Source organism: Brachycentrus maculatus, unplaced genomic scaffold, assembly GCF_059751285.1.
Source record: "Brachycentrus maculatus isolate JH-2025_06_01 unplaced genomic scaffold, ASM5975128v1 h1tg000010l, whole genome shotgun sequence".
Taxonomy (NCBI): Eukaryota; Metazoa; Arthropoda; class Insecta; order Trichoptera; family Brachycentridae; genus Brachycentrus; species Brachycentrus maculatus.
In genome coordinates, this window is record NW_028280764.1 from 1,758,831 (window position 1) to 1,786,490 (window position 27,660).

General features: G+C 35.4%; 4 protein-coding genes across 5 annotated transcripts in view; 2 read left to right on the top strand and 2 right to left on the bottom strand.

Moving 5' to 3' along the window:
- LOC148313554 (tribbles homolog 2-like) overlaps window positions 1-9,289 on the top strand; it is a 38,100-nt gene extending 28,811 nt beyond the window's left edge. The window contains exons 4-5 of the mRNA XM_088261730.1: window positions 5,997-6,188; window positions 7,639-9,289. Coding sequence (XP_088117856.1) covers window positions 5,997-6,188; window positions 7,639-7,900 — 454 coding nt within the window. The 3' untranslated portion in view covers window positions 7,901-9,289. The remainder of the gene's footprint in view (window positions 1-5,996; window positions 6,189-7,638) is intronic.
- Window positions 9,290-10,120: 831 nt separating this feature from the next.
- Window positions 10,121-17,728, bottom strand: ND-51 (NADH dehydrogenase (ubiquinone) 51 kDa subunit). Its single transcript, XM_088261718.1, has 8 exons — window positions 17,662-17,728; window positions 17,232-17,429; window positions 16,042-16,334; window positions 15,267-15,497; window positions 14,549-14,781; window positions 13,882-14,085; window positions 12,743-12,810; window positions 10,121-11,558 (listed from the first exon to the last, which is right to left on the bottom strand). Exons 1-8 carry the CDS (start codon window positions 17,705-17,707, stop codon window positions 11,425-11,427), a joined length of 1,407 nt encoding a protein of 468 aa, XP_088117844.1. The 5' UTR covers window positions 17,708-17,728; the 3' UTR covers window positions 10,121-11,424.
- Window positions 17,729-17,840: 112 nt separating this feature from the next.
- Window positions 17,841-19,827, top strand: LOC148313556 (beta-lactamase-like protein 2 homolog). Its single transcript, XM_088261742.1, has 4 exons — window positions 17,841-18,097; window positions 18,174-18,334; window positions 18,407-18,732; window positions 19,521-19,827. The coding sequence occupies exons 1-4, from the start codon at window positions 17,976-17,978 to the stop codon at window positions 19,788-19,790; spliced, it is 879 nt and encodes a 292-aa protein (XP_088117868.1). The 5' UTR covers window positions 17,841-17,975; the 3' UTR covers window positions 19,791-19,827.
- Window positions 19,779-27,569, bottom strand: mRNA-cap (RNA guanylyltransferase and 5'-phosphatase mRNA capping enzyme). 2 transcript variants are annotated; one of them, XM_088261705.1, is made up of 13 exons: window positions 27,400-27,569; window positions 27,100-27,295; window positions 26,386-26,522; window positions 26,101-26,268; window positions 25,351-25,454; window positions 25,157-25,226; window positions 24,335-24,589; window positions 22,957-23,092; window positions 22,395-22,540; window positions 21,791-21,956; window positions 20,818-20,918; window positions 20,543-20,733; window positions 19,779-20,457 (listed from the first exon to the last, which is right to left on the bottom strand). In XM_088261705.1, the coding sequence occupies exons 2-13, from the start codon at window positions 27,277-27,279 to the stop codon at window positions 20,342-20,344; spliced, it is 1,770 nt and encodes a 589-aa protein (XP_088117831.1). In that variant the 5' UTR covers window positions 27,280-27,295; window positions 27,400-27,569; the 3' UTR covers window positions 19,779-20,341. The 2 variants fall into 2 exon arrangements, with proteins under 2 accessions (XP_088117831.1, XP_088117825.1); XM_088261699.1 differs by having other exon boundaries at window positions 27,395-27,569.
- Window positions 27,570-27,660: the final 91 nt, after the last annotated feature.

Below are 27,660 nucleotides of genomic sequence, written 5' to 3' on the forward strand. Positions count from 1 at the left end.
GATTACTTGTATAATATAGAAAGCTCCGTTGGAATTCGCACACTGGGAACCTCCGCAATAAACTACCGATATTAACAAAGTGAGTTAAAAATGATAACAAACATCGCACGCAGTAGCTGCTCGCTGCTGCAACGTGCCAAACCGAGAGCTTTTCCGCATTGCATGGGGTTACTAAACCCTTCACCGCCACTCTAGCACTACTCTCGGCTCACGCGGATACTTTTTATTTTCCCGGAACTAATGTCTACTAATATTTGTAGAATATAATTAGATACATACGTTTATGTTTATATATTTTTTTGCGATTGTGTGATTTAATCATTTGATCTGCACGTGATCTTCCAAAACATCTGGGTGCCGCGCTTTCCTTATCAATTGGGTCAAATCTCATAAAGCGCCCCCGACAGACAGCCCTCTAGCTCTATTAATAGGCCTCACAATATACTAGTTCCCACCGAGAGATGCCTTCTCTGGCGACAACTGAATATTGTTGCGGGACGCAAATAATTATTGCTTCCGAGTCTCTCATACATCTGCTTACCTGGTGTCTCGCGGAGGCATTACAATTTGAGTATTCTTTTTACGGATCGTATGTATAATGTTATCTCGGCATCTACTCTCCGTGTTCCGTTAGTACAGAAAGTATGAATTTAACGGTGGATTTTAAAAACTGTTAATTGAGCACCTACCTACTCGATTTAGTAATGCGCAAGTAATATTGCACAACACGCGTAGTTATGCGCTAGGTAGGTACTCGGTATCTGGTATCTACCATTTCACCGCGCCCTCTGCCTGACCCGCCACCTGTACGCCGATATCGATTCGTTTATCGGCGTACAGTGACTTCATTATTTAATCCATCACCCGTATTCGCAAATCCTGGTAATATTTGATTTTGTTGCCAAAACTCCATACAAATATTTTTTTTAAAGTAATTCATTCGGAAAATTAAACGCTTCAATTCGACAGAATTCATCGGTGAAGTGAGCCCGAGGAATTTCATTCATATTGTGTAGTAGGGGGTCAGCCATAGATAGGGCTGTATCCCTTTATATAATATAGACATTAAAACGAGATGCCTAACTGGTCTATTGGATTGAACGGTCAATCGCAAAGAAAAATTTGGTAGATTATCCTGAAAAAATGGATATGCGATATACCACTGAGCACTGCTTCACTTGCCAGTTTGGCACGAGAATCATGTTAGGATTCGATTAACTTGGGATTGTAAAGGTTGAGCTCCCATGTTGTAAGGGCATAGTGATGTTTACCGCGGAAGCGTAGGAGTCAGGATTTCCGGGATAGTATTGTGATCGTGGTGAAGGTATTCCGTCGTGCGGGACATCCCGTAATACGTCGACCGAACTTTCGCCTCTTTCCCTGTTCATTTCTCCAGCACCGGATGTCTGTTGCGAAACCCCCGCCAGCGAGTGCAACGCACGGTGCGCGCGTTCTGAGGTCGAGCGCTTTCTTCCGCGCTTATCGCGAGTCGTCAGCCGCTGATTTGTTCTCCGCGAGAGTTAATATGTACGAGAAAGGTGAAATTCCACGGCGACGTTGAGAAATAGCCGTGTAGCGGCGGAGACGGGAGTTTGCATTTCTAACGATTTCACAAAAATTAAACTAGCGATCGTTCGATCATTGCCCTCGAATAGAAAGTAAATAAGTGTAATAGAAATGAACGGATCGTTTGCGACACTTCTTACGTATTTTTACCCAATTTTATAATAACGCATCATACAAAAAGTGTAAGAAACACCCGGACCGTTGACCGATCTTTTGTCGTACCTTTATTGTTTTTTTAGTTCACCTTTAAGATGCAGCACCTGTTCCTGCGTAGGTACTCTAAACTCTGTTGTAGAAGGAATTGTGCAAGCTGTATCTATAGGCGCATTATCGGACTCCCTATGTGTCCGTGTTCCTTAACGAGCTGCCAATTAACGTCCTTTAAACTGGGTTTAATGTTATTCTAATGGTCTCCGAAGGGTCCACAATATAACAAAAATCTTTTCAAACCTCTGACAGGATTTTTCGTGCCGTTGATATATAACCTCCGTTTTCGTGAGTTTTTGTAGCAGATGATACAATATAGTTTTACGACTGGCCCATCTTAACCAAAATCTGAGCAGCTGGTAATGGGTGTCGTTTTTTTATTTCAATACGTACGTCTCAATGTATGCGAGTAAAATGTTTATTAATATCTTTTTGGTTTCCTGAAATAAGTGGAAGTATGTGCCCGTAAATTCCCATTCCTTCTTTTATTATCTGTTTTCTTATTCGCTTAAACTACTGACCGCTGACCGGTACTGCGGTACTGACGTACTGATGGTGTAACTTGTATGCAACGAAATGCAATCGAAATGCTTAATGTTTTTTGCATGTTTACTTTCTAAGTAACGATTTCATCTGATTGTTGTTTTAACTGAAAGACAGTCGATTGCAAATCTCGGTACACAAAGGAATACTTTCGTAACGTTATTACAGTGCCATTATTGAGCGATGGAAACGAACATGATTACGTACATATTTGTTACCTAAACAGCTACGATGCTGAGCGGGAGAAAGTTCCGCGAAATCTCTATTGTTGTATACAAATCGTACTTTTCTTTATCTTCATTTGTGTCATTTTTCCTGTTACATTTCTTGTCGAAGTCTCGCAATAGCATTTGTCCAGCGGGGGGTTGCCAAACTACCGAACGCGAAGCGCCGGCGCCGGGTTCGATGGCCTCCTCGATCTATCGGATATACTTCCATTACCATCTCCGCCTTCAGTCTGTCGCATCTCAACAAGTCATTCGTTCATTCGCCCGCGGCTTCCGGTTTCGCACTTTATGTGACACGGCTGATTTCTTCCGTACCATATTCACTCGGCGGGGCTCCTTTGCATAGAGCCCATCTCGCTTGTGTTTATTGCTACATTACGGGTATTCATCAGCTCTCGATTATATAATGCCATCCGTATATCTGGGCGACTAATAACTGTCGTAATATGTAATATGCCATCGGAGGGAAACACAATATGTTCAAATTATGACCCAATACATCATAATGTCAGCGTGTAACACAATTATAATTGTCGTTTCAAAATTCAGCAAACCGACAACGCATTTGCATTTTCGCAACACTTGACCTGCCATATTTCGCAGTGAGCGAGCTATGCCATGCCGTTTCATAGATTTCGGTTTCAAAATACGTAAGCCCGCCTGCTCTTGCTATATAGTAGTTACCTCACTCCCTCGCTACTCGCTGTACTACTGGAACTGCGCTGCAGTGACGTAGGCCCTATTGTGCATACAACTTACATCCTTGAGCACTTGCCACATTTCAGGCATCGTTTTGATTAAATACCTTTTCTTTATAAATCAGGACATTCAAGCTCAACTTCTTTTAAATATTTGTACGCTATGAGAATAATTATTACCTCACAGCGACTAGAATGTTTTATATATATACATGTTTAAAAAAAATAAAATGTCATGGAACAATTTTTTTTAAACATAAATTTACTTCGAGTTATTTTCGCTCGTATGCCATTAATTTGAAATTAATTTCACGGAAAACTGGTATTACCAAATTAATTTTTGATGCCGGTTTATAATATGTGTTGAATACAGGAAAATTGTTAATAATATTATAAGGTCACGCATACGCAGAGTGCGCAGCCCTAGCCTTCTTGCCAAGGGGGTTAAATGCGTCGTTTTCCTGTTCAAGGAAGCTCTTGCATAGCGCATCGGCCCTTATGGCTAGTGAATACCGAGCATTCTCAGACACGGAGTCATCTTCATTTCATCCCGCATTCATCTCCATATAATACACACATAATTTATATTTAATATTATTTTTATTCAGGAACTATCTCTTCTGTATTTACGTAAAAGGAAGGTTTTGAATTCTCATATAATTTATTAATAAAGATGACTTGTTATGTTATGATAGTTTATTGTTCACATAGCAACGATCAGTTCACGTTTTTACCGTCAGCCTGTAATCAGTTAAATGTGTACATAAATATTTATATTAAACAATAATAACGATTACATTTAATGGTGTAATTTTTTTCCGAAATTATGATTAGCTGGTCAGTAAATTTCTTTAAAAAAAAAACAATTCTGTCACAATAATACTAGAATATAGTATTCAACCGCTCGTACTGCGAATGCTCATCACGAAAGTTAACGATTTCTTAACGTTGCTGCATTACTAATATCGTATAGTATAATATCGTAATATTTTGCATCACTAGTAAAGTTCATCTATTAAAATAGTTGAAAAGCTGTCATGAATGATGGTGTAATAAGCACCAATTACAATATTTAAACACAATGTTGTCTGGTTGCGTTACAGCGCGTGTGATGCAAGATTTCCTTCAGAACATGTTCATCAAGGTTACATTTTGGATCAACGGTGTAAAACGTTTGGAATTATTGTTCTCATTATCACCTTTAGTTATTTTTGTTATCTACGTTTAGCACTAGCCTGTGTCCGATGTGCCTTTTACGTGCATAAGGTTAGGTATGGGGATAGTGCCCCGTCAGCAAGTCAGCCTCCGCCGACTGCTGGAGCGCTATGTCGCCTTCTTGCGCTCTCAACCAATTACTCAATACGAAAGATCATTTCGAACACACGCCTTTGTCAACTATTCATCCGAGGTTTACCAAACCCGGTTCGAGTGTTTCGTTTCTCAATTTTTTCGTAATCGTGACGTCGTTTTGAACTTGGGCTCTTAAAATTACTTCATAAACAAATATTTCATAAATATTCCATTTTATGATGCACGCTGATTGCTCCGTAGGTTTGTACAGTAAAGCGATGATTTAATTTTACCGACATTGGTTTTATCCACCAAATTGGAATTTCGCAACTTCCGTTTTCGGGATAGGCATTGTGTCGATTTACTGGAAATGTGGCATTTCCTCCGGATTGCTAATCGGTTCTCCTAGCTTGGAAATTTTGTTTTTTTGCCATAGGTATGGCAGTCCGATAGTCTCGCGTTACATTAACACCGCCGTGTCTCATGTCAGCCGCGAATTGCGCCAGGTGCATTTGCGCTAAGTGTGTGCAATCTCCTTGTTACTTGTTGCTCGTGGATCATGTTGAGTTCTGTTTCAAAACTGGATCACCTTACGAGGGCTGTCTTGTGTTTTTTTGTCGAAACATATCACTCTTATAGCTACCGATATTAAATTTCGTTTATAATTCTCGAGTTGCCATTGAGGTTTTTTTATAACCAGCTGGAATGCTCGATGCAATTTCGCCACTCGACGTTGTCCTCGTCAAATCACTTTATTACCGTAATTATTATGAACACACAGTACGCAAACATAAGTTACGTATTTATACAGTAGGCATTAGTTTGCTAAAGTAATTTGTGCGACGTATGTATGTATAATTGGTGTAATTTCGAACGAACAAAACATTGCTAAATTACTTTGATGATCTAAAATAATAATTGAAATGAACTGTAATGAGGTAATAGTTATTCATCGGTTTGGGCGATAATGGTTGTTGCTCATTTATGTTTACGAAATAATGTACTAACGTCGAAATAATTTTCTTACGTAGAAATGATATATTTGTAAATAGAACTATTGAAATAATATCGTCGTATATATCGGAAGATAAATGTTCGGTAAATACTGCGGAGGACATAGAGAGATTTGCGCACATAAATTATGATTCCGTTTTACGTGAACCCACCGCACGTGTGTTTTCAGATCTCGATGAAACAAAGCTAACAGATATCAATAGCCGTTCGAGACACACCCACTCGCTCCATTTCGACACTAAACTGTGGCTCCAAGCTAAAACAGGCGAATGCTATTGCTAATACTAGTGTTACATTATTTGCTAATGCCTCTTTGTGTCGTATTGTTCTGCGTGATTATATCGGTGTGCACATAATATATTACTTTCGGCAACTAGTTATTGGTGGAAATCGCGTCATTCGCCGATCTAATTTCGATTTAGAAATAAACGTTTTTTTTCTTTGTCAACAGATGTACGTTAAAGCTAGAATCGCTAGAGGACGCCGTGGTTCTGGAGCGTTCCTCGGACGACCTGCTGCAGGACAAGCGCGGCTGTCCCGCCTACGTGTCTCCCGAGATCCTGCGCGCCCACCACACATACTCCGGCAAGGCGGCTGACATGTGGTCTCTGGGCGTCATCCTCTACACGATGCTCGTCGGAAGGTTAGTTATCCGCATCTCCCATCTATCCGTCCGCCAGTCCTCCGACGAGGCACCTGTCTCGAGAGACAACAACAGCTCCGGGGAATGTAATCTTTTTTAGCTTTATTTTCAATCAATTACTCGCATAATGAGGGCAGAAAGAAAGCAGGTGTTTTCCGAATGGAATTGCGCACCAGATCTTCAGTAAACGGTCGGTTCGTTAAAGACTCGCGTGCTCGTATTAAGATATAGTAAACAATTTCCGAATTATTTTCGTGCCGCCATATATTGCAAAACTTTCCGAACAGACGAGGGCTTCAAACTTGTGCCGTTTACTGTTCCAAAATACTGCGGATAATCGCGATATCTTGAATACAACAGATAACCGCAATTCCGTGTTTACTTTGTGACTTCTTACTATATTTTTATATTTTATTCGACTATAGTTATACGCGGTAAGGTGTAGCCGTCGATATTCGAGAGCACCTGTCTCCGAATTCTCCGTTTTGTATTCGGAAGATCCGGTCTCGGGACCGCTTCCGCTAGTTCACCCGAACTGATCCTTATCGCGGTCAGAAATGAAAAGAAAATCATCATAAATTACATTAAAACTCCATCGATTCACCTGCTGTTACGCTCGAAAGGGCATACGGGCAAGACGTTGGACGACCTGTTACCTCGATATTAGGAATCTCGCTCGCCACCCTTTCCGATATTTGCACCTGCGTCGGCCTGCTACCTCGCCCAGGGCGCGACATGTGCGGAAGACGTTAGGATCCTTCACTCCGTCATTATACCCTTCTCGCTTCTCCCCGCATTCCCGGTGTACGGGCGAATGTACAAAATACCCGCCGATAACTTTCCAACAAAAAATATTTCACCTGCCGTGGAGCCTTAGTTTTTTTTAATTTTATTTTCTCGATGCACTCGTTCGGGTAGCGCATATAATATTTATATATACGCATTCGGCAGGTAGAACTGGCAAATCAGTTCGATAAGAGGGGTCTAACTCGAAGAAGGGTTCAGTTTTATGTTTCACCTGTTTTAATAAAGAGGGTGGGTAGCTTTGTTTATTAAATTTACATTTCCTTTGCCTTAATTATTAGGAATCTTCGCCGAGTTGTCCGACAGGGGTTTCTGTGGGAATTGTCGTTAGCAATTTCATACGTAGGTACTTCGCTGTTATGTACGAGTGCTTTCTGCGATGGTCTAATTACCCGCTTTCAAAATCGCTTTTCTTAAATGCCACTTTATAACATAATAAGCTCCCGTAACTAAAATAATACGGAAATTTAGAATATTATTTTGGCTTCTTTAAGTTCGAAAATGTCGGATTATATGCGTGCTATACCGCTATCTTAAAAACTAGTAATTTGCGATATTTAATAATTGTAAATTGGTTATTTAAAAAAAAAATTTCAGACACGCTGTCGCCAATTTTGGAGTCACTAATAAATATCTTTGTTTCCAGATATCCCTTCAACGATTCGGAGCACGCTTCCCTGTTCGCGAAAATCTCTCGGGGCTACTTCGTGGTGCCGGAGTGTCTGTCGTCGCGGGCCAAGTGCCTCATCCGCTCTCTGCTGCGGCGGGACCCCTCGGAGCGGCTCGGCGCCGGCGAGGTGCTGTGCCACCCCTGGCTGGCGCAGCCCGAGAGGCCCGAGCCCCCGCGCTCGCGCTCGCCCGACCAGTGCGTGCCCTGCGTGCGCCTGCCCGAGGACGAGCGCCTCTGAGCCCCCGCCCCCCCACCGACTTCCCGCCAAGTGCCCACAGGCAGCGTGAGCGAGGCTGAAATATGATCAATTCACTCGAAAGATTATCCAATGATCACCTATCGGAATATCCAGGCGAACTTTGTATACGTACACTTGGTGATACTTATCGCAGAATTAATTTTTAAAAATAGCTCGTTTCCAGTATTTTTATTTTTTCTTATCGCGTATGTATTGTATATGGAGACCAGCTTCTAGAAGTCATTATTTCAATAATTTTTATTATATTTGAAGTATGGCAAATTACGTTTTTAGTAATGCCTATTATTCTTTTCTTTATAATTATATTTTTATCACGCAAAGTGTACATATCCATTGTATTATATATTTTTCTTCCGAATTTTTTTCTTTTGGGATTTTTTCTTCGTAAATCATTTTGGAACTGAAAATAATGAATTCATCAAATCGTTGTTGAATCTCCAAAAAGAATCATTATTTTTTACTTTTTGTTAATCTATGAAAAAAATAATTTGAAATTCATGTAATCTTTAAAGTGAATTTGATAGTGATTGAATTATTAATTGAAAAGGGTTTTGAAAATTGGCCAAAAATTTACTATTTATGGATGTTTTTTTTACAAAAAAATAATATTCTGTGGTATTTAGCAGATGCCATCTTACACCATAATTTGTGATTTTGTTATTGTTAAGTGTGCGATGAGATAAAATGTAAATAGTTAGTTGTAAGCCGAGATGGAGTGTGGTATTTATTGCGGCGAGACTGAGTTGGCCTCAGTTCACCGAGTGACCAGAGGAAGTGACTTCCAGATATATTGTTTATGCGGAGTTGGATACCGCTGCAGAGAGTGAACAAGTCAGAGGTTCGCAGTTCCAAATGTTATTGGTTAAGTATTTATGAAATGTTATGTACTAGTTTGCTTCATGGATCAGGTATCGCTAATGTTTGCAAATGTACCCTTTGTATATTTATATAATTTAATGTATATCTTGATCTCCACCGAATGATTTTACTGTAGGTCTTTTGGATATATTTGTATAATTGCCATTTTTAATGCAGAAAAATAGTCATAACCTTATATGATGGATGCGTTATTAGCAATGAATGAAAGCTACTGAGGTCGTTTGTATTTACTGGGTGTATGAATGTGTCAACGGATTAATTATATATTCAATTATTTATTTGCAATTACTTCGCTGTCATAGAATTGTTTTTCTTTACCAGTGTAACAAATTGGCTGTAAGAAGTTGATTTTTTCCTAACCGATATTCTGTACATTAGTTCCCATTAAGTTGTACATAGCCTTATTTTGTGAGAATGGAAATTCCCATCAAGTTATTGTTTAAAAAAAACCAATGAAAATAAAACTATTTAAATTGAAATAAAAAAAAATCTTTTTATTTACCTGCAATATTTTTAAGTAAATCATTTCTTCTTTTTGAAGGGCAGCATATTTTTTTCTCTTCACATTAACATTTTGTTTGTATCCGTAGTGTAACGGTTAGCATGCTTGGCTACCGTACTGGAGATCCCGGGTTCGATTCCCGTGGGGGATCAAATAAATATAAGTGATTTTTTCACTCTAATATTTATTCAATATTACCCTTGACTGGTACCTGAAGCGGATGGCTGATCACCTTTCCTTCGTGTGTTAACAACGATCAAGACAACACTGCGTTTATATGATGCAGTGCCCTATGCACCATTGGGTGCGGATGAGGGTTGGATGAAGAAGAACATTTGTCTACCATGGTAAGCACATTCGGTTATGACAAACGAGGATGCAAGTGATTCCCAACCAGATTTCTTTTTATCATAACCTAGACGGGACCTGAAGTCTATATGTCTCTAAATAATTTATGGTCAAGATAATGTTGCATGAATTAAATGTAGTGTCTTCTGCACAACTCGTAGGTAAAGAAAAATTTAATAATACAAATCATATTTTGTAGAAAAAATAACAGAAATACTTTAAATAAACATCACATTTTATATTAAAAATACTGTCACTGGAAAGCAAATAGAACGCAATTAACGCCATCAAATATGTGGATAATATAAACAAAATTCTTTTGATTGTTTTATCTTCACACGTTTCTCATGGCTTGTTTAAAAAAAACATGTAAAAAAACGAATTGCATTATGAATAAAACAAAATTTCTATGAAAAAAAAATATATAATGGTTCGTAAAACACAAATTAAACAGTAACGAATAATGTATCAATTTACAAATTATTTACATAAAACATGAGATTTATTATGAAAGACTAATAAAATTTTATGAATAAATTCTTTTTACGAGGGCCTACCCAAAAGTAACAATAAAAAGTAAATTTTACACACTTAATTAATTTTTTTTTTTTTTAATTTACACACTTATGTACCATGTTATGAGCCGAAAAATAAAAAAAATTGGTTAAAAACGGTAATGTTTGGAAGTTTTTTTGACGTTTTTAGTCTCCCGATTTTTACGTTTCGGCGAAATTTTGACGTAAAGAAATGGAACAGCGCGCAAACATTAAATTCTGCTTGGCAAATCACCTCAGGAAACACTGAAACTGCTTCAGCAAGCTTATGGCGACCAAGCTCTTAGTCAAGATAGAGTTTACAAGTGGTTAAAAAGGTTTAAAGAAGGTTTCTTTTTCCTAGGATGAAAAGGCAATTGAAAGGAAGGAGATTTCAAACAATTCAAGAAGTTCAAGAAGAGTCACTCAAAGCTTTGAAATCAATCAGTATTTCAGAGTTTTTTACTTGTTTTAGGCAGTGGGAAAAACGCTGGAACAAGTGCATTGCGTGCAATGGACAGTATTTTGAGGGTCAGTAAAGGTTTTGAATAATTTTTATTTTTTTTTGTTTAAAAAAAGTTGTTTTTAAAAAATAGCTGAAACGTAAAAATCGGGAGACTAAAAACGTCAAAAAAACTTCCAAACGTTCCGTTTTTAACCAATTTTTTTTTATTTTTCGGCTTATAACATGGTACATAAGTGTGTAAATTTAAAATAAAAAATCATTTAATTAAGTGTGTAAAATTTACTTTTTATTGTTACTTTTGGGTCGGCCCTCGTATCTACTTGCAAAAAAAAATTCTAAAGAGCACATTTTTACTTAAGGTACTAAAGAATCGTGAAATAAAAATAATTTTCAAAATTTTCGACAACCAAAAAATTTGCAATGGTGCCTTTTATAAATAAAATATTAATTTAACAATCAAATTAATAACTTATTTGTAATATGCACCACTTAAAAAAAAAAGATAATACAAATTAACATTTTGAAGAAAAAGGTCATTGAATGTAGGACTGAGAAGTGTAAATAAAGAATAATCAGAAGACCAAGTCAAACGAATTTAAAGAATTGAAAGGCGGAATATTATTTAAATAATATAATTCACTAAATTTTTCTTACAAGTTCTTCAACGAGAAGTGTGAAACCATACTTGTAATTTACAATCTATAGAAATCTCTATGAAACATTTTAAACTGTCAAAAATCATTAGGATTTAACAGGTTGATGAAGTGCGAGAGGTCTAATTAGAAGCCTGATTTTGTAGCTGCTGATCATGGAAGACTTGCATACGACGCTCCAGTTCAGGCTTGAAGTGGCGGATTAATCCCTGAACCGGCCATGCGGCGCCATCTCCCAAAGCGCAAATTGTGTGCCCTGTAATAAATTTCAAAAAAACATTTTTTTATTGTAATCTTGAGAAAGTTCTTATTTTTTACATTGTACATATTTACAATTGCATTTGCTTTTGTAATGAAGGTTTTAAATAAATACATATCGCTCACTCCTTTCATGAACGTCATAAATCAAAGATTGTCAATTTTCGGTTGTGTATGTTTGAGGAATGCTCAGAAAATGTACTGTATACCAGCAAAAGAGGCGTATTTTTAATTTAATATTTACCCGCTACAGGGCAGAAAATATTGTTTTTGCATTTTGAAGAAAAAGTATTGTTAAATTATTTTTTAAACATACTAAATATTTTTCAAATGGAGAAAAAACCTTGAGGTTTTACCTAAAAAAATCTTTTGCATACTAAAAAGTTCAATCAGTGGCTTGATATTTATTTTTAATAGAATGTGTTATATTTTTAAACTTTAAAAACGTTCTCCTGAAAAATCAAGTTTTTTGATTTATGACGTTCTTGAAAGGAGTGAGCGATATGTATATTGGGGCTTTAGTAGATTATTTCTCTGAAAAAAAATACATAGTACAGGGGAGGGTTTAGAAATGTATTATGTGATAAATAAATGTTTTTCTGGAAGATTTAGAGAGAGAAACCTGATTTATATTTGTATATTTTTTTTGTATTGTACTGTAAAACTACATAAAACTTTTTTTTAAATGTTAAAGTTCTGTAAAAGTTTGTAAATTCCAAAACTGATGTGGTGACCATGTTGGCATCTATAAATTAGTGAATGCGTCTTAAAAAATTAACATTTTAAACAATTGCAAATAAATCTATCATTTTATTTACATAAAAAAATGAAAATTACTAAATACATAAATGATAATAAAAATATACATACATACATAAAATCAATTTAAAGTACCAAAATTCATTTACAGTTTTTTTTATTATTTATAAAATACCAACAAAAGAATACAAATCACAAGAAAAGGGCATTTTTTCTTCATTTTCGATAGTTTAAAATTGTTTTTTAATTTTATTATTATTTTGGTCCATTTATAATTTGAATTAATTTCAAATTATCAAGCTCTTACTGTAGCACTTTCCAATAAGCTTTTGTATCATGTGAACTTTAAACCAAAGCACGCACCTCACAAACTGCCATATATGTAATGAACTTATTTATTATTTATTTTGGATAAATATTTACCTTCAATTTGTTTAGATAATTCCCAAAGCATGTCAATTTCACTAGGTTGTGCATTGCCATCTACCATCCTGCAAAAAATATGCATTTTTACTAGATATAGTAATTGCTAGAAATTTGTAACAAGCTGACAATATACATTCTGTGCTGAATGGAATGCACCACTGGTTGATTTGACCCCAACAGGTAATTGGTTGTAGGTTAGGGTCTTACCTCTTGGAACCATTAATTACCTTTAGGGAATTTTACGTTGGTATCAACATAATACTACCCTTTACTAACGGTAGCTTTTCAAGCCAGATACTATCTGACTTTAAGAAATCTCCCGGCTAACACATTGCAACCATACTACACTGAGCAGGTTTATTCTTAAATTTATCAAAACAATAGACCCAGCAATGTTAAAAGAGTAAAAAATGAGAAATACTTGAGATGAACTGATTTAAAATAAAAACTTAGGAAAGTTAACTTAGTCAGTCTTAGGAAAGTTAAATACATACAAATTGAATGAACTCGGTTTCTTTTCAAAGTGCCTATCAAAAAAATCCCTCTACTTTTGAGGAGGAGTATTTTTACTTGACTTTGATGAGCTGAGGAAAAAAGATTAGGAGCATTCAAGATCAGAAAAGAGTTATCTTTTCTGATAAATTAAACCTGGTTGACTAGATGTGATGGCGCTAGGCCGACGAAGATAAGGTGAACCTTACGAAGAGTCATTCATGTTACAGACTATAAAATATTTGCCATACATAGTGGTATTTTATTTGGAGTTCTATGTTGTGTTTGGAAGTTTGTAGACGGCAAAAAAAGTTAATTTCGTTAAATAAACATTCTCAATTTATTTTTTACAATTTTTGAAAATGAAATTTTATTTTTCAATTTTCGAAAGAAAAAATATTTCTTGCACCCGAAGTTAATAAGAAAACTACTTATAAAAATATCTATCAATAAAAATACCTTTTTGCTTCATCAAATTCATGATGAAATGAAGTAACTGGGTGGTTCGTTCTACACATATAATAATGCTAAATTGGTTATGAATATTATCTTTATTAAACCACATTCGCTCCCTAGGTGGAGCATATGGGTATATTATCTACAAATAGAGAAATTTCATGGCAATGATAAACTTTTTAACTAACCTGTAGATGATTTTATTCATCCAGGATATCCCCTCACGGCACGGAGTGCACTGTCCGCACGACTCATGTTTATAGAACATAATGAGGCGCGCAATGGCCTTCACAATATCGGTCTGTGCATTCATCACTATTATGGCTGCGGTACCCAGAGATGTCTGCGCCGCCACCAAGCCGTCAAAATCCATGAGTACGTCTTCGCACACACTAAAAAAAAAATGATTTTTTTATAAAATATACAATTTTACAAAGCTATAATTATTTCATTTTATCAATGGGAAAATGCATAATTTCTTTTCATCTGACCACAATCTGCAGCTAATGGTGTGTAAGATCGATGCAGTGTTGATTCACTACTTGCGCTTACATATTAGGATTTGACACTATGTGGGTAGGCTTATTGATAATGATGATATCACTAGTATATGTGTTTGGAGTAAACCAGAATGTACCCATAGTGTCTGTTATATAAGCTGTGAGAGAGGTTTCTCATTCACTTTTTTTATTAACCTAAACGGTGAATAGACTGGTACCGACAAAGAAATACAGCAATGCAGTCGTAGCATGTGGATAGGTATAAGGAGATCAAAGATCTCTGCAGACAAGTGTACGTAGTGATAATGTTTAAATTTTAGTCGGGTATAAAAGTGATAAATAAATGGATTGGTACCTTTTGGGGATAAGTGGCGTGGAAGACCCTCCGGGGATGATGGCAAGAAGGTTGTCCCACCCTCCGATGACTCCGCCGGCGTGGCGTTCAATGAGTTCCTTCAGGGGGATGCTCATTTCCTCTTCTACAGTGCACGGAGTGTTCACATGCCCCGATATGTTGAACAGTTTAGTGCCGGAGTTACGAGTGCGACCGAAGGAAACAAACCATTCCCCGCCACGACGGCAAATTGTCTGGAATTTGAGAAATATTATAAAAAACATGCATATTTTGGATAAAGAAAATGAAAAATACATATTTAAGAAACTTATAGTGAAAGTAGAGGATTGAAGATATTGGATGGGAACAATTATCTCGGTAGTGTAAAGGCAAAGGGGTATATCTGTCTCAGACCAAATTTTACAGGAGAGCAAAAACAAACTTGTGAAATCAAATATTTTATTCGGATGGCATATGTACATATCTTAATAAAACTAAATAAGTATTGCAACTACAGCTATATCCTTTTGCTAGATTATGGAATACGCTATTTTACACATTTTGTGGAACAAAATTAGAAAATGAAAAATTTGACAGATATACCCTTTGCCGTTAATTACACTACCGATTTAATATTCAGACACAAGATAATTTAAACAAAACTTCATTGCCACTTAATATATTATAAAGTTGGTTTGAGTTGTGTTGCAAATAATATAGATGCCAAAAAAATACTCACAGGCGCTACAGCAACGGTTTCTACATTAGTAACGGTTGTTGGGCATCCAAACACTCCCACATCGGCCGGAAATGGAGGCTTCAAGCGTGGCTTGCCTTGCTTTCCTTCGATGGATTCGATGAGAGCTGTTTCTTCACCACAGATGTAGGCTCCGGCACCACGATGCATAAACACGTCAAAATCATAACCAGATCCACAGGCATTCTTGCCCAGCAGTCCAGCTTGATATGCCTGAAACGATATTCATAGAATTATACCCACCATATAAGTTGTGACATAATAACATAGCGGAAAGGTTTAAAACATGTGTCACATTTTACAATAAACATAGACAGGTAGGCCCCTTTAATATGAAGAGGGACAGTTGCACGATAGACAAGCATTAGTGTGTACCCATAGTTAGCAATTATCTGCTACCTGAAAGTCACATTATCCGCCTCCGTAGGTCAGGTATGGGCTATTTGTAATGTGACTTTCCTTCCTTCATCCTTCAAACCCTCATCCGCACCCGATGGTGCATAGGGCACTGCATAAACACACTCTTATCTTGATCGTTAACACATGAAGGAAAGGTGATCAGCCCTCCACTTCAGGTACCAGGTCAGAGTAATATTGAATAAATATTAGAGTGAAAAAATCACTTATATTTGATTGACCCCCACCTGGGAATCGAACCCGGAACCTCCAGTACGGTAGCCGAGCGTGCTGACCATTACACTACGGAGGCGTAAAATGGACGACAGCAAAATATTGTATGAAGTAGAAAAGAACGAACCTCAGCAATGGCAACCTGCATGTTGCTGGCCTCGTTATAGAACTCGCCGCGGATGTATATGTAGGCGGCTTGGGCCCCCATGGCTCGACCCGCAATGAGGCAGCCCTCCACCAGCTTGTGCGGGTCGTGCCGCATGATCTCGCGGTCCTTGCAGGTGCCCGGCTCCCCCTCGTCCGCGTTCACCACCAGGTACTTGGGCCTGCCGTCTCCCGGCTTGTTCATGAAGGACCACTTCATCCCGGAGGGGAACCCGGCTCCTCCGCGCCCGCGGAGACCAGAAGTCTTGATCTCATCTAAATTAACATATTAGTTAATAAATTCTGTACCATTTACCGACGTTTTTCTGGTAAAATACCAATGAAAAAAAATAATTTTTGTAGTTGTTGTAAAAACTCTTTTTAATCCCCCTTCAATCACTAAATTTGAAATGAACCATTATTGCAAACAAGTTTCAACAGTTTTAGCATACTTTATAGAAAATCTCTCAACAGTTAAATGGTTAAATTATTTATTTACAACTTCACCCTCCAGAATGTTACCATGATTGATTCTTCTTCTTCTCAAACCCTTATCCACACCCGGTGGTGGATAGAGCACTGCATCATGTAAACGAAAGTGATAAGCCCTCCGCTTCAGGTACCAGTCCAAAATATTGAATAAATATTTCAGTGAAAAAATTGCTTATATTTATTTAACCCCCCCCTGGGAATCGAACCCGGAACCTCCAGTACTGTAGCCGAGCGTGCTGACATCACACTACGGAGGCGGACAAAATCACGATTGATTACACAAATTATACTCGACATTACTGTTAAGGTGGAGACTGACCGGAGCATTCTGTCGTAACCTAACACGTTACGATGCGAGCATTCGTATAGTCAGTACAGTGAGCGGAGTGCTCCATCCATAGTTTCGGATGCTCGCTGATGCTCGACGCGAGCAATGTTACGACAAAATGCTCCGGTCAGTCTCCACCTTTACATAATGTAAATATTTAATGCTAAAGTACCACATTAAAACTATAGGCAAAAGAATCTAATAATACTCCAGAAGTTTAAGGACAATTTGAAGCTGAAATTAATATTTTTTAAACATTCAAACATGGAAGATAGTAAAGAATTATTTTTTAAAACAATTTAAAGTTTTTTAGCGGTGACAGCTGTTCTAATAACAACGCCATTAAGACTTACTAATAATCCAATCTGCTCCCTTGGTTAAAATTTCCTTCGTTTTATACCAGTCTCCGCGCTTTACTGCTCCCTTGAGCCGCCAATCGTGACGACCATACAGGTTGGTGAAAATTCTATCTTCGTCGGCCAAAGGACCGAATTTTGTCTTAGTCTGGTTATGCCGCACAGAGACATTGTTTATCAAGGGGCTCACTGCACCTGTAATAATTAATAAGTTTCTAAATGAAGACAGAAAAAATAATTGCCGAAATACGAAATGACGTTTTAAGTGACGATTATTGCGTGCCTAATATCAAAACAGTAATTATGTAAGAGCAGTAGAGAACTCGTAAGACAAAGGTAAATATTTAAATAACAGTACAGATAATGTTTGAATGCAACTGGTAAGATTTTATATAAGTTTTGGTGTTATTAAATCAATATTATTTACCTAAATTGCGTGGAACATGAGTAAACCTGGTTAGAGCACCTGCCATTTTTATTTTTTTGACTGAAATGCAGGGTGTTGCCATTTAGTAAAAGTAACAATTATTTTGGTTTAAAAAAACTTTAAATTTTTTATTTTATAGTCTGGCAATGTTTATTCAACTGTCAAAAATCGTCATCGCTGGTCCCTGTCAAAATAGAAAATATATAGGAGATAGAAATCGTCTTATCACCAGCGAATAAACATTTAACTAGAATTTGACCTTTGGAATATTCTCCAATCTGAATGTTTAGTAATATATATGTACCTAATTAATAATGGCCGCTATTATTCCCGTTCTTTCTAAACTATCTACCCGAGTAATTAGAATTTTAGGATGTAATCCTGGTCCCATGACTCTTCAAGGAACAAACACTTATATCGTAGGAACAGGCAAAAGGTTTTTTTTTCTTCTAATTCTTGAGTATTACAATAAATTTAATCAGGATGGTTCATATTCTAACACTTTTTTAAAGGCGAATTTTATTAGATACTGGAGATGAAAATGTCCCACAATATACGTCATCTTTATTGAGCGTTATAAATGAAGAAAATATATACTTGGAGCATGTTGTAATAACACATTGGCATCATGATCATATTGGTGGAGTAAAGGACATTTTGAAACATCTTCCGCGTAAGTATTTTTTTCATTCTTTTTTTGCTTGTCCATACATGAATTATTTTTATAAACGCCATATTCTTCTAGCCGATTGTAAAATATGGAAACATAAACGAAGTTTAGAAGATAACCCTGACGAACAGCTTCCTAAATCAATTGATTTAAACTGGTTGCACGATGGTCAGGTGATGCAGGTAGAAGGGGCCACCTTGGAAATCCACCACACTCCTGGACATACCACGGATCACGTTGTAATTGGGTTGAAAGAGGATTCCGCCCTCTTCAGCGGAGATTGTATCCTCGGTGAAGGAACTGCAGTATTCGAAGACCTTTACACCTATATGAATAGTTTGAATAAAATTCTACAACTGAAGCCTAAAACTATTTATCCTGGCCATGGTAACATTATTGAGGTACATACTTTTTTCATAAATTATTAACTAAAGAACCGGTTGACCAATGCCAATTAGTTGGCAGTTGGCCACTAGTTGCGGTTAGCCAGCTTAATCGTTAAACCGGATTTTTTTTTTAAGTAGCTTGTACTTTTCGACCCAATTTAAAAAAAAGCAATTTTAACCCGTAAAACCTCTATTTTTAGAGGATCGTAGGGATAGGGAAAGTTAATGTGAAAAAAAATCACAAATACCTGATGGAAAATAAATATTTTTTTAAATTCATTTTGTAATTGTCGACAATTTAACTATGCTATAGCGCCTGTTAATCCTCATACATATTGTATTTCCTAAGACCCAATACATAGTTGGCTTAGCCAACTAGTCCTAAGAAATAGCCAATTTTTTTATTATTTACTACTTTTAATAAGTTCTAAGCAATAAACACATCAAGCAGAAAGACTATTTTTAACACAAGACACTGAAATTGTACAAATAGAAGTCGCAGTTTTGTCAGGCATTTTATGTGTAATGTGAATGAGGTCATGACCGAGTTTCACTGCGCAAATTGGTACATTGCATATTTTATATTCATATTAGTGGTTTCTGCAAACTTTTTATAGTATATTAAATACATATATCATAAGCTATTTTTTTTGTTGATTATTTCTTCTTCCTAATAGTGTATTTTTATAATTTTAATAAATATTTTTTTGAGAAAAATCTACATAAAGTTAAAATAACAAAAGTATAATGTAGGTATTTGTATATTAATCACAATGTTAATAACAATAATATTTATATTATAGGACCCAATCGAAAGGATTGAATATTATATAGCTCATAGAAATAAAAGAGAACAACAAATTTTAGACGTTCTTAATAAAATGTACAAACCTATGACTGAAATGGAACTGGTAGCAATTATATACGAAGATACACCAAAGGAATTATGGCCAGCGGCTGCTTTTAATGTGAATCATCACCTTAAAAAAATTACCAAAGAAGGAAAAGTTTTGGAAACCAGTGAAAATGGTGAAAGTAGGTGGCAGATAATAAACAGTCAATCATCTTTGTAATCACTTTATTTATTGGAAATAAATCTACTATAAACGCTGTTGTATTTACTTCAATTAATAATAATACACAATATAATAAATGGGTCTTTATATTTATTCATACTCCATAAGATATTTAAATTGTTACAAATACATAGTCTGAATAAATATTCATGTAGGTGACTGAATAAATACATAAGTAAATATGTATCATTTTCTGTTATTGAAATATTTGAAACGTGTATCACAATTATGAAGATCATATTGTTACAAAATTTTATAATTGTTATATAATAACTAATGTTAGACTTATTTAATAAACAAATTAATAACTTCAAACCAGCATCGCAATAATAAATCACAAGTATTGTGTTCGATAGTAAAATAAAATCAATATAAATAAAAATAAATATTTTGATGATATCTTTCTGCAATTACTAATCGACCAAAAACACAAGTATTTCTCCATGATCGTGAAACAGCACTTGATAATACATATGCACGTTTCTTATTACATTAAGAAGATTTAAAGAGTGACTAAATTAAGATAAATTTTAGTTGAGATTGCAGTCTTATCTCCGCCTTTTAGGAGGGGGCATAACATCAGAGTCATCTATGAATCGATGATTATCTATAAACTCTAAAAGTTTTTCTTGAGTTACTGGATCAACGATACTATTCCACACAGCTAAAATGTTGAAATTTTAAAATTAGATAATTAAAATAAATAAATTAGTTACATGAATAGTAAAAACAGTAAATGTTAAGCTGACCTTTCGCTGTTGTGTAACTGTTAGGGTAAGACTTGTCAGTCCTTTCCCTCATGTAGATCCATTGGTTATTTTCGTATTTGCATTCAACAATTTTATTATCTAAATCTTTAAGGTTCTTTGTGTACTTCATTTGAGCAAATGGTATGTCTAGTTGTCCTACAAATAACTGTCCTATTTTACGCGGCAAGATTCTAAAACAAAAAAATAATAGTGTAACAAAGAAATATATATTGATAATGTTCTACAAAATATGTATTATAAGAAATATGTCTTACCCTACACCCCCTTCAACAACTATTTTCAATTTAAAGTCAACACTGTTCATATTCAGAGGCTTCCATTTTAGAACATCATCACACTTTCCCGCCATATAGGACTAAAAAGATACATGTATATAAAAATCTAACAGTCATAAAATCACAAGATCTATAATTGAAGATATATTAGATGCCCCGACGGAGATGAAGCATCTTTTTTATGCAAAGGTAACATGAAAGTCTGCCGACCTGGCATTGACAGGCTTTTAGTGATAACTTTATACACTTGAGAATGTGCACTATTTTGCCCATATTGATTATTGTCTGGATTTTTATATATGTATAGTGTGTTTCAACATTTATTATCACCTATTTCAACATTTATTAGATGTCTCAAATATTTTCTCAAATTATATATTTCTTTGACCAGTTGATTATTAACAATATTTTTTATTACATTGTACTCAGATTTTGACCATCAGATTGGGTATAATTGTCGGCTATGGTTAGAGGGGAAAGTTTCTAATCACTTTTACAGGTGGCAGTTTCATCAGTCAATTCCATCTGAGATACAAATGCAGTTGTAACAATGCTGAAAATATACAACATTCGAAAATTGGGGTAATATGGATGCTCAATAATGGGCAGAACGTTACATAGTGTATAAAGTAATGACTTTAGCCAGCCAATGCCAGATTGTAAGATCTGTGAATTGCTTTTATCTGTTGAGACATCTAATATTTCTTGATACATATACATATTGCCTTCAGGGGTTCATTCAATCAAATAAAAAAGATTATATTTGAGTTTTGTATTACATATTGACCTTTGTAATATTGTATGTTGTAATATGGAATTATTGGAGCGCTACGTGCAGCGCAGTCAAGGGATAACTGGAGAAGAGTCATTGCTTCTGCAAGGGTCACAACCCTCAGCAATGAGGAATAAGACGGAGAAGAGAAGAAGAAGAATATGGAATAATGATACTCACTTCTTTGGATGGTTGGAATATTAAGCCATCCGGTTCATGAAGCAACATTTTAGCAAATTTTTCTCCTAATAATGAAGCAGATTGTGTCAAATCCCAAAATTGTTTTGGTCTTATACTAAAAGGTTCTTTGAGTTTATCAATTCGTCCATCCATATTTGCTTGGGTTCTGAAATAACATAATTCATGGAATGAAAAGCACGTTTACCAAAATAATTGTGGATTTATTTCATTGCATTGAAAAAATTGTCTTGATGCATTTGAAATGTTGACATTAACACATTTTGTCAGGATATTTTCCAGACAAATTTGGCCAGAACGCAGGCAATTATTTGAATTTTGCAAGCAATATCAGGTAAAAAACTTTTTTTTTAACTTATAAAATTTAAAAACGCAGGTAAAATACAGAAAATTATGAAAATATCTTTCACATAAAAAATATATTTTTATAAAATTATCGTAATAATCAAAGAGGAAATATTGGGGGAGTCCAATAACTATTTTGGATGGCGCTAGACAGGGACACCAAAGCCATGGTAATCACCAGTCTCCGCAAAAGAAGACAAGGCACTTGAAGAATATATAAATTATAACCAAATAAGATTACCTCGGTCCGATGACTTCGTTTTCAAGACATCTTAGTCTGTCAGGATAAAAAGCTAATTTACCCACATCCTGTCCCTCAAATTTAATAATGTCGTAACATAGATATCTAGGGAAGGTTTGTCCATTCAATTTATCAATAACCATTTCCTAAAATTGTATCAAATCACTCATTATCATAATATGGCATATGTAATCAGAAAGAACTGCGAGTGTCAGGTACAGTATTTATAGATTCAATAATATTCTTCCTTTTTCAAACTTTTATCCGCACCCAATGGTGCATAAGGCACTGCACCATAAAAACGCAGTGTTATCTTGATCATCAACACATGAAGGAAAGGTGATCAGCCCTTCGCTTCAGGTACCAGTCCGGGTAATATTGAATAAATATAAGAGTGAAAAAATCACTTATATTTATTTGATCCCCCCTGGGAATCGAACCCGGGACCTCCAGTACACTACTAACATTATCATTACATTACGGAGGCGGACTAATGGCAGCAATAATGTAAGTTTACATAATACATACATAATCCAACAAAATGAACAATTTATTTACTTACTCCATCAATAAGTGTATTGGCAAGATGAGAATTAGGATCTTTTTTCCTTGGGAATTTGAATCCTTTCACCAGAAAGGCACAATTATCTCTGTCAAATAGATAAACTTCATTTTCTTTATCTATAAGCATCATGTACCTTAAGAGGAAGGAAAAAAATCCATATTATCTTTTAAAATACAAATTTTAATTCTCCTGTTAGTGCATTTTGCAACACCTGTTTTAGGGACAATGGGAAGAACACACCATACGAATGCCACATGGAAAATTTTCCATATTTAGCAAATTATTAAACTTTTGAAAAGTATTAATCAAAATTCTCACAGCATTACTGGTAATCAAATTATGTTCTTGCCGAAGTGAGACTGTGATAAGAGATTATAATCAAATTAAGCTATGAAATAGTTCTAATGTGAGCAGTTTTAAATATGTTGATGCGTGTCCAAATATGTAGAGCTGATGTCGAATTTCAAAGGGTGTGTATTGAAAGAACACAATAGTGCATTTTCACTAATCGTGGATAATTAAAAAGTATTGAATATTTGAAGGAGATTTTAAAATCCTAATCCTGTTACTATGTATTGTGCATCAAAATAATGTTAAATCAAAATAATGCGATCTCTCAGAAGAATGTGCGACAAAACGATGTATGATAGATGTGCGAATAGTGAAATAAGGAAGGAATGCAAAGCTGAGATAAGCATTATCGATAAAATTAAGAAAGGTGTGTTGAGATGGTTTGGACATGTAGAACGCATGAGTGAGGAAAGAACGGTAAAACAAATTTATGAGGCGAATGTTAGTGGGAAAAGAAGCAGAGGAAGACCGAGAAAAACATGGCACGATCAGGTATGCCAAATACTTGAAAGTGGTCAGGTGAGGAGTCGTAACAATCGGCGGGTATGTATGAGGAGATGCATGAACGTGGAAGAGGCGAAGAATGTTTGCAAGGACAGAGTGGTGTGGCGCTCTATTCTCTCTGCCTACCCCTGTCCGGACTGAGTCATGACTCCAATTATGATTGGAATAATAAGATTATTAATAAGAACATAATAAGAGAAATTGGAATAGTAAGATTATTCCAATTTCTTCCCAAAAGTGGAAATCCTTTGTGAAATATCTGAAACAACTACTGAGATATGACAAATCCGTGCACATTTTAGAGGTTATTTGAAATGTCTATATTTTGAAAATTTTTGAAAATTTATTTAACATTGAAAAAAATACAAAATAAATATTTTTGCTAAAACAAATTTTAAAAATCAAAACCTAAAAAAGACTCCTCATTATAAAAAAAAAAATTAGTTGTGCGCAAGGAAATATATTTTTTTTTGCGGCAATTATTTTAAGAAATGGTAATATTTTAGGTTCATGAAGTTACCTAGTTCCATCTGCTTTCCAAGAAACACGGTATGGTTTTTCGTGCAACTTCCTAATGTTCTGAGTGTCCATGGACACTGGTTGAGATCCCGGAAAACCAGATTTATCCCACCCGCACATGTGCTGTATTTTCCTCTGAATCTCCTCCAACCTCGGCTGTTCTGTGAAGTGACTGACACCCTTCACACCCGGCACAAATACGGGATTTTTATTTACAAACTCTCTGCGCCTTTTTCCTTTCGATCCGGAACTCCCACTGTAAATAGAATTATATCATAATAAATTAAAGCATTAAGAGTATTCAATACATAACTTAGTAATTCAGATTAATTTATTTGACAATCATTTTAAAAAAACCTAAAGATTTATCTGTGATAATAACCGACAATGCAGGCGATTCAACTGTAAGCAAGTACTTGAAGGTTAAGACTGGTTTGGTGCATCATTAGCAGAGGCGTGCATTTTATATAGGCAGAAAAGCGGTGCCTACCCTGGATTACCAGCATTCCATATAGAAACACGATAAGTGCCTACTATGCCTTATTAAGTATTGTCTACCTTATCTTACTATCCAAGTCTACTCTCTACCCTGATTAAAAACTGTGTGCACGCCACTGATCATTAGATCTTTTTATTTATTGTTTCGGCATTAACTTTGTGGTAAGACATGTTACAATGATTAAAGAAAACACTTCGTTTTTTACCACTTGAGTTTTTTAACTCAAGTGGTAAAAAACAAAGTGTTTTCTTTAATCATTGATCATTAGATACTTTAAAGATGGATAAATCACAGGAATGTAATAACTTGTAAGCCAACAATTACCTCTCAGCTTTGTCATTTGAGCCAACAAGGTCACCACCTCCATCTCCATTCCCTTCACTATCATCAGATTCTAAGAAAAGAAGTAAAACAATTAAAAATATACAAAATGGATCTATAAATAATACTGGAAATCATTTATGTTACAATTCGAACCAGATGTAGCATTAAATAATATACGTAAAACATTGCAATACCTGTATACCAAGATGGGAGTGGTGGAGGTTCTGGGGTACTTTCAACTTCATCATATCTCTTGAAGAGTTCGGCTAAATAGTCAGCTTTGTATATCCCAGGAGCTCTAGGAGAGATATTATTATGAACTATGTATACTAAGTAAACTATGACTTTCATTAATTGAATCGGCAGTCACTGTGTGGTAAAAATCTATCCATTTTTAATTAATGTATTACTTAGAAAATACCACTTTTTCTTAAAACACCGTACAAATGATGCGGAATGCATCGAAACACGTGTTACAGTAGATTTTAAGAAAAAGTGGTATTTACTAAGTAATACATTAATTAAAAATGAACTATGAACAGAAAATAAAATAAATTGCAAACTTTTTCATGGTATATTTTATGGAGGAATATCTATTTTGAGATACTTTATATTTAAAGGAGATATTTCAAATGTAATTGACATTTTCATTTAAAACTCCAAATCACTAAAAATAACAATCAAAAAGTAAAGAATAAAGTCACTAATTTGTTTTTAGGGACTAGTTAATCCTTTGAACCAAAATTATTCACAATATTTTTATTTACACCGAATATAGAAGTTGGAGTGAATTTTACATAGCGTGGGTATCGCCTGCCGAAGAACTAAGAGGCATCATATTTTTAGTTACCCTATACTCTGACTAAAGCGAGACAAACAGCGACATGTGTTTTAAATATATGGTATGTATGTAATGTTATTCTTCTTGGGCTAGTCGAGCTTACCTCGCTCTTGAAAATTCTCGTATAGCAGCGTCGACACCACAATCCATTTGTTCCACCATGTATGATACTATTAAAAAACCAGTCCGGTTAAACCCGTGTGTACAATGAATACCAATGGCTTCCAATGGATTATTCCTGATGAATATAGAAACCATATTAATGAACATCCTGAAACACAGAAAAAAGTATTAAAAAAATAGTTAACTAAAAATAAACAGTAAAGAAGTACAATATTTATGAAATTATTATCATTTTTCTCTCTCTTAATGGATCTGTAATATTCACCTTGTTTGATCTTCTGAAGGAGTTTCTCCGTGACCTCGGCATTGGAGTTTAACATATTTGCAGCCTGTTTCTTCAACTTCAGACTTACTATAGAATCTTGAAGTGTTGGTCAAATCTATCCAAAGACCAAGTTTAACCTAAAAATTTATAATAACATTAAAACATAGAACAGTAAAAATAAATATGAGGCAACAGCATTCCAAATATTGTTCCCACAACTATCAATTGATAAAATTTATCTTTAATTGTGCATAGTAATGATTGCTTGAAATAAAATGCAATGATATTCAAGTATAACAAAAAAATTAATTCAACATAAAAATGCCTAAGCTATTATCTGAACCTGATGGTGCATAGGGCACTGCATAATAATAAACACAGTGTTATCTGGATCGTTAACACATGAAGGAAAGGTGATCAGCCTTCTACTTCAGGTACCAGTCCAGGGTGATATTGAATAAATATTAGAGTGAAAAAATTACTTAAATTTATTTGACCCCCCCCCTGGGAATTGAACCTGGGACCCCCAGTATGGTAGCCGAGTGTGTTGACCATTACACTACGGAGGCGGCCAAGGCGGGAAGGGTCTTATAATGGTCATGTATCGATGTATAATGATAATATATAATCATATAATGGTAAAATATATCGTACAATACATTCAAAAGAAACATTATATCATAATGTCACAAAAGCAAAGATATGTCTTATTACCTTGTAACTTTTCATACTCATAAGTAGCATCTTGGGTGGAAAACGACATTCCTCTGGTACCTGAGCGTCAAATTTTGTTGACAGAGGAGTCTTAAACGCCAGAAATTTACCAACAATGAGGTCGGTAGCTTTTCTGGGACATCCCAACCACCTATTGGGTATTGGACCGGGATCGCCCATTGTTCAGAGGTTACACCTTTAAATAAAGACGTATTATTTTCATAACCTGCTGTATTTAAGCGTAAAAGTTGATGCGTATATTGGAGGACGATATAACAAAACACGTAAGCATTACCGTACACAAAACCTTTAATCCTTGCCTTACACACGAAAACGTAATCGTTGTGTAGGCTTTAAAAAACTATGAACTATAAAAAATATCGGAACGTCAATTCAATCACATTACGGTTTAAATCCATCAAACTTAAATGCAAAATTCTACACAATACGAGACGATTCGTAAATGTCATAGAAAAAAATGGTTGATATTTTATAATTTTCTGTCAAAAGTTCCTGCCATATGGTAAAAAAAAAATATTCACAAGTACTTACGTGTTAAAA